Source organism: Poecilia formosa, unplaced genomic scaffold, assembly GCF_000485575.1.
Source record: "Poecilia formosa unplaced genomic scaffold, Poecilia_formosa-5.1.2 Scaffold295, whole genome shotgun sequence".
Classification (NCBI taxonomy): domain Eukaryota; kingdom Metazoa; phylum Chordata; class Actinopteri; order Cyprinodontiformes; family Poeciliidae; genus Poecilia; species Poecilia formosa.
In genome coordinates, this window is record NW_006800234.1 from 590,688 (window position 1) to 597,566 (window position 6,879).

The following is a 6,879-nucleotide window of genomic DNA, read 5'->3' on the forward strand; positions in this document are numbered from 1 at the left end:
CCATGATCCTGTAGTGCTTTTCAGAATCAATGTTTATATTCAATAGACACACACATGCAAAATAGCAAAAATAAACTTTTATTACTTTAATCACAAGTAACACAATTTTACATGTACTGCTCAGCAGACACATGATGCTATCCACAGCAAATTTGTTACATAATTATTAATAATAAAGCAGTAAGGCTGTGGCTTCTCTGAGCAAAAACACTTTTCACACAGATTAATATACACACTATGACTTTAAAAACAAATCTCCCTTAATGTCCAAGTAACTTGTAAAGGCACAGTTTTTGCATAATTCAGACCCTAACCCTGCAAAGCTAAAAACAACTAAAAAAAAAAACCCCAAAAAACTATTCACAAATTCTCATTATTTTCAAAGAACTCCTCAGTTGTCCTGTATTTGGACTATTTGGATTCATTTAAAGCTCTTTCTTGCCAATCTGGCCATAAGTAAAACATATAAAAACAGGCCCGTTAATTCACACTGATGTAAATAAAATGAATAGGCAGGGGTTGGTTATCAACATCAAGGCATCCAGAGATTTTAAAAACTCATGGCTTCAAATGTAGGAACATTTTTTGTCATTCCTCATTTCTGAATTAAATCCCTCAATAATATGTCATAAAAAGTGCATAAAAAGTGCTTGAGTTTTCTCCAGCTGTAAGGAACATAAAAAATGTAATGCTCTCCTTTCGCACATGTTACTGCGCACTGCAAATCAGCCAGCTATATTGCTTAAACAACAGCAGTAAAACTTATTACTTTTTTGTTTAACATAAAAGCAATCACAATATCTTTGACATTTCTGATTGTGCTTGATTATTACTATAATACAACAAGATTCTCTAATTGGCCCATGTCTAGTATGAACACAACATAGGATTAGCTTAGAATAATTTCTGCTGTTAAATCAGCTCTTTGTGTCGAGATGAACATTTCCTTTAAAAGACAAGTCATACAAAGGAAACAAGTCTTCTTATTGGCAACAACGTGGGATCGTCTGTGATTAAACCGGCAGCCACCATGGGCATTATGGCAGTGAAGATCCTGTCCAGATAGAAAATGGACAACAGGTTGAGGAGTGTTGAAGAAGAAAACACAAAAATACATTGAAAGAGTTTCAGTGAGTTTTTATGGCAGCGTTACTATTTATTGCAAATTCCTTTGTTGATATTAAAAGCAAAAATGGGCATTAAAAACCTTGAATTAGGTGGTGGAAGAAAAAAAAAAAGAAGTACTGATCTCTTTACTTACAGCCGTCTTATTCCTGATTCAGGCTGATCGGCTGAAGTCAGCTGTGATGGGGTATTTGTGGTAGAGTCACTAGGGCTGGTGTCGTCTTCCAAGTCCTCACTGAAGCAAAATAGATGTTTCATTACATTCCAGTGCCAATGCCTTTTTAACAGAAGCCAGAGTGAGAGAATTCAAATCAAATCCTACCTCTTGTAATACGCCAACTCTTCCTGGAGCATGAACACCTGGGCTTTGAGTTCGTTCTTCTCCTGCAGGACATCCTGCAGCTCCTGCAAGGTGAAACGAGGTTTGTCTGCCTCATCCTCAGACTCTGCAGGAGCTGACTGAGTCTACAGTAAAAAGAAAAAAAAACACACATTCAGCTGTTCTCTTGCATCAACAGCAGTAACAAAGCCGGTGGCTGAGTGGGCCTCTGGGCAGCCAAGCAGGGGAAATGATAACCTGGTTGTCACGGTGATGGTAAATGATTTGCTATGCTCAAAAGAAGGCCTATGTTGCTGAAAGCTAGTGGTGGAAAAGGTAATTTGAGACAGCTGATTAGCAATAAATGGGATGTAGAAATCATTTCTATCAGCAGCATGCAGTCTATTGAAACAAGCTCTTACCAGAACATGTGCTGCAGTGTTTTCTTCTTTAGTAAGGTCTCCCACATTCTTTCTGTTTGCTGTTGTTGACAGAAGTGAGAGGCTCTTGTCACACTCGAGGCACTTTGCCATGAAGCCAGGATCCCCTCCACACTCCACCCACACAGAACGCGGTTTGACAGAGTCAGAAAGAATGGTTTCTGCAGCCTGGATTCGGGACAAAGACCAGCCATTTACAGAGCTTGGCAAAACACAGTGGATGTTTTCACATTTGGTCTCATTTCAACCACAAACATTCGTGCATTTTCATCATATTTTATGTGACAAAGTAGCTGAGTGGGAGGAAGATGATGCATGATTTTAAATAAAAAAACAGTCTTTTGTAGAACCACCTGTTGCTGCAAACTGCATGTCTCATGGTGTTTTACTTCAGCCAGTCTTGCTCATCAAGTGACTGAAAATTTTGTTCATTCTTCTTTGTGCAAAAGCTCAAGCTGAATGTAGAGTGTGACGTCTGAACTGCAGTTTTCAAAAGTTGCTGCGGATTCTCAATTGCATTTAGATCTAGACTTTGACTGGGCCAACTCAGCACACACTCAGCTTTGATCTGTTTTCTTTTCCCTGCTGAAAAAATGCTTCTCCACGATATAATGCTGCCACCACCATGTTTCACTGTTGGGACGTGTCCAGGGTAATGTGCTGTACAAGCTTTCCTCCACATGGTAGGGAGAATATTTTGAACTAACCCTGCCTTAAACTTTTTTCCAACTTTCTCCCCGACCTGTCTGCTGTGTTTCTTGGTCCTCTTGATGACGTTTGTTCACTAATGTCCTCTAACAAACCTCCAAGGTCTTCACAGAATGGCTGGATTTATACTGAGATTGAAATTGGACCCTATTTTCTAGTAAGGTGGCTCAACAAGAATGTATTTTAGTGTACCAGGGTAATCTGGGATTACACATAAACATGCCACACTTGTCATATTTTGATTAGGAAATGATTTAGAAAATCGTTTAAATTTTTCCTCCCCCTTTACAGCTGCTACATGTCATTTTATCTTGGTGCATCACAAGCAGCCCGACACACTTCTTACCGTCAATGGTGCCGACGTTGGTGAAGAGTTCCCAGATCTTGTTCCCAGAGGGGATTCCATCTCTACAAGTTCTCTTTCTAGTTCCTTCTCCTGGAGCTCCTTTGTCAGTCTCCTGACCTCCAGCTGCAGCGCTGCATACTCCTGCTGCTGCGCCTGGGCAGAGGCCTCCAGCTCAGCTCTCTGCTGGATCAGCGTCTTGCCCTGAGCCTCCATCAGTCCGGTCCTGTGTAGAAGGTCCTGGTTGATCCTGATGAGCCGATGCTGCTGCAGCTGGAGCTGTTTTTGAGAGAGTTAAAGCCACTTTAGTTCATGTCAAAGATGGCGTCAACATGTTTTGACTGAAGATCAAATCCTGACCGCTTCAACATCTTCGTTTCTTAGCGTTAGCTCGTGGTCTTTCGCACGGATTTCGTCTCTCTGTTTATCCGCCAGGTCTTTTAGCTTCTGTATCACTTGGCTTTCTTTCTCAGACGTTTGTGCTAATAAGGAAGACGTCGTCAGTGATATGAGAGCCACAATAATTAATCCACACAGAAAAATCTCTTTTTTTTTTTTTTTTCAGATGTGTTATCAGACAGACAGCATGTAAAGTTCAAGTAGAAACAAACCTCCAAACGCCTATTTTCATGCAGTAAACACATTATAAGATGCTAAAATGCTTATTTCCATTTTTTAATATCCGATCTATTTAAGGCTTGCTTAGATTTTCTTGCACAATGATATCATTTCATACACCATTAAGAAAACTAATGCATCAGCGGGCACGGTAATCTAGTCATGCAGAACTAATTTATTTAAGTGCACAAATCCATTAGCGAGTGTTTGAGTTTGTGTGAGGGCTGCAGCTCAGACTGTAAGTACAGCTGCACGCACCAAGAGTCTCACACAAGAGATATATTTTGGTCTGCTTCAAAAATAGTCTCCTTTCCAAGCTCCCGACTGACCTACTTTGAGGTCAACTTACAAACGTGTATTTTTATGTAGCTTTGCGAAGATTTTTTAAAAGTCTTTTTCTAACTTTTTTGCTTGTTTGCTAATTTTCAGTTTACTTTTTATTAACCTTACCGCAACACTAAATTGTGCAGTGTTGTGACAGAAAAGGGGACAAATTGAGGGCAACTAAAAGGCCGAGTCATGAAAAAAACTACCTTAAACACATGAACAGTTTAACAGGTTCAATGTTCAATGCGACACTGGTTCATCCTTTGAGTTTATTGGGTTTTTATGCCCGAGTGATTAACAGTAGGGAAGAATCAATATAGAATTTGAGCTGATATCTCATATTATGTTTGTATTTGCATGAGCATAATGAACTGCGTTTTCTCTGCAGTGATTACAACATGGCTAATAATCAATCAGAAAGATGCACCCACCTTCGTGTTTCTGTAGGTCCTCCTCTGTGACGGGGGACTCTTTCAGCGAGAGGCTCACCAGCAGCCTCTTGTTCTCTGCCTGAAGCTGAGTGATCTGAGACAGCAGGTCCTGGACTTCTCCCCTCCATACATCTTCCACCTGCTCCAATTCCTGAGCCACAGAAGATATGACAGCCGAGTGAATCTGTTTAGCATGGTTTTGGTTTGCTGCCTTTCTTCAGAGCAGGGTCTGGATCTAAGTCAGCAGCGAAACAAACGTCCCACCTTTGTTTAAATGAAAATGTGAACATTTATCGAACAAGCAGATTATTTGTGTAAAAGTTTCATCGTGAGGTGGGGATGCTTTTCTTCACCAGAGGCAAAAGTGCCCGTCAGAGAGTTATTGTGAATATGAATAAATATAAATACAGGCCATTGAGGTTAGTGCACTGAACTGTGGCCAGAGTTGAATGGTTTAGTTTCAACTTCTATTCAGTCAAAGTCCAAAATTAAATTTACGTTCAAAAATGCCCTTTGTTAAATCTAACAGAGCAGTAGCTACTTGCAGTAATTGTTAACAAAGATCGGTCTCCAGATGTTCAAGCTGGACATGCCTGAAAAACAGCATTAATAATGAGAGCAAGAGTGAGTTGATTCCTGGGGGCTGAATGTTAATAGATGTTGAGCTTATCAGGTTTTCATTTTGTAAAAAAGAAAAAAAAAATCAACAAACAAACAAAAAACATTAAATGATATCGTTTCCTTTTCACTTCACAATTATAAGTTATTTTAATTACTTAAAATAACTTAAGTACTTAAAATAGAAATATACAGATTTAGGTTGCTCTATAACCTCAAACTCCAATGAAGTCCATTGGAGTTTGAGGTTGTGGCGGGACAACGTGTGAACCTTCTGCAGAGCGAAGAGCCTGTCAAGTCGATGCGGATTCTCTGCACTGACCTTCTGGTGCTTCTTCTCCTGCTCGTATCTGTCGCTCCGCTCCCGCTGCAGCCTGTCCAGCTCCCTGCGCAGCTCCTCAGCCTCCTGACCAGCTGCTCCGCGGCCCACAAGTGCCTCCAGAAACTCCAGAACCCGCACCACTCGGGGAACCACCCCAACCAGGCACTCGCACCCGAACTTGTCTATGACCCGCTCAAACTCCTGGCCGAGCACCGCCGCGATGTCGTACACGTCCATGACGGTGAGCTCCGCCGCGGGTCTGTCCAGCGCTGACATATCGTGGGTCTCTGTCTGTCCCTGGTTCTTTAATTACACCCTCGAAATCCAGCATATCTCTGCTAACCTCAAAGCTTTCAACAGGCTCACATTAAGAGTGGAAATAATGAGTTTACGGAAGCACGCTGAGGCGTGTTTGAACGCCGAGGAAACCTGTTGGAGTTTGTTGACAGTTTAAACCTGACCAACGTCTGCGGTGCTGCTCTACCGCTGATGCTGCCTTCGGGTCAAACCGAAAACTCGGAAATTTAAGATTCCACCTATCAAAGTGCTGTGGCACACACTTACCCCCTTCTCAATTCAAAATAAGTCAATGAATAAAGTGAATTAGCATATATTTTATGACTCTTCTTATTCAATCAAGCTAAACGGTGAAGTTCTGTTTGTGCAAGTAATAATTTAATTTCAAAAACCATCCACTTCACAAGGGAACAGTGGATTAATATTACTATAAGCAACATAATAAAACATAAAACTAAAGTAGATTAAAGGTAATAGCAGTGTGTGCTTTCTCGATCACAGGCGCTGTGTAATTTATAGAAGTTGTCGTTTTTTCAACGGCTTTTGAAGACACCATTCCTCCTTCAAGTTATATACAAAGCACTACTGCGCATGTCAAGACGTGCATACGCAACCTTCGATGCCCAACCACCACTTGCGGATGATTTCGCATGCAGTACGCAAAAACTTACCATTTATAAAAACATCCAGTCAAATATAGCGATTAAAGGATCTGTTTAAAGCAGATTAAAAACAAAATAAAGAAATAAAAAAACATAGATTAAAAAAAAACATTTATTGATACTTCATGGAAGCCCAACAATTACGTCCTCCAGACGCAAAAGTTTATTTCAGTAACCCAATTCACTAAGTGAAATTACATTATTTAGGTTAATTCTACATGGCTATTTTCGAGCCATTTCTGTTATTTATGATTTTCCACTAACAGCTAATGAAAACATAAAGATTAGAACATCACACCAATAAAAAAACATTTTAATACAGAAACATAGATTTGATTAAAACAGATGCTTGCTTATCCTTTTTTCTTATTTTTGTTACTTTTAATTCGACAAACAAGCCTCAACAAAGCATATTCAAATTTATAGAATGCAGTTGACCCATATTTAAAAGACTGACAAGTCAGCTTCTTTGGTATTATTCAAAAGGTTGGACTATTTTTCAGTGGTCTATCCTCCTTTTAGACAAAGGAACATTTGGTATTTCATTCAGTAACTGAAAATAAGTTCATATTGATTTTTGAAAGCATATTTCTGCTGAAACTATTTACTAAATTATACCCCCAAAAGCTTCCCAAGTTTGTAAAAGGTATTTTATTAATGAAGCAACAC

At 39.8% G+C, this 6,879-nt stretch overlaps 2 protein-coding genes across 2 annotated transcripts in view; both read right to left on the minus strand.

The window, feature by feature from the left end:
- LOC103151871 (membrane-associated phosphatidylinositol transfer protein 2-like) overlaps nt 1–6,879 on the minus strand; it is a 127,266-nt gene that overhangs the window by 80,679 nt on the left and 39,708 nt on the right. The window lies entirely within an intron of this gene.
- LOC103151863 (RILP-like protein 1) lies at nt 65–5,746 on the minus strand. The gene is made up of 8 exons (XM_007572120.2): nt 5,252–5,746; nt 4,312–4,462; nt 3,296–3,417; nt 2,939–3,214; nt 1,867–2,052; nt 1,448–1,590; nt 1,262–1,360; nt 65–1,054 (listed from the first exon to the last, which is right to left on the minus strand). Exons 1-8 carry the CDS (start codon nt 5,525–5,527, stop codon nt 961–963), a joined length of 1,347 nt encoding a protein of 448 aa, XP_007572182.1. The 5' UTR covers nt 5,528–5,746; the 3' UTR covers nt 65–960.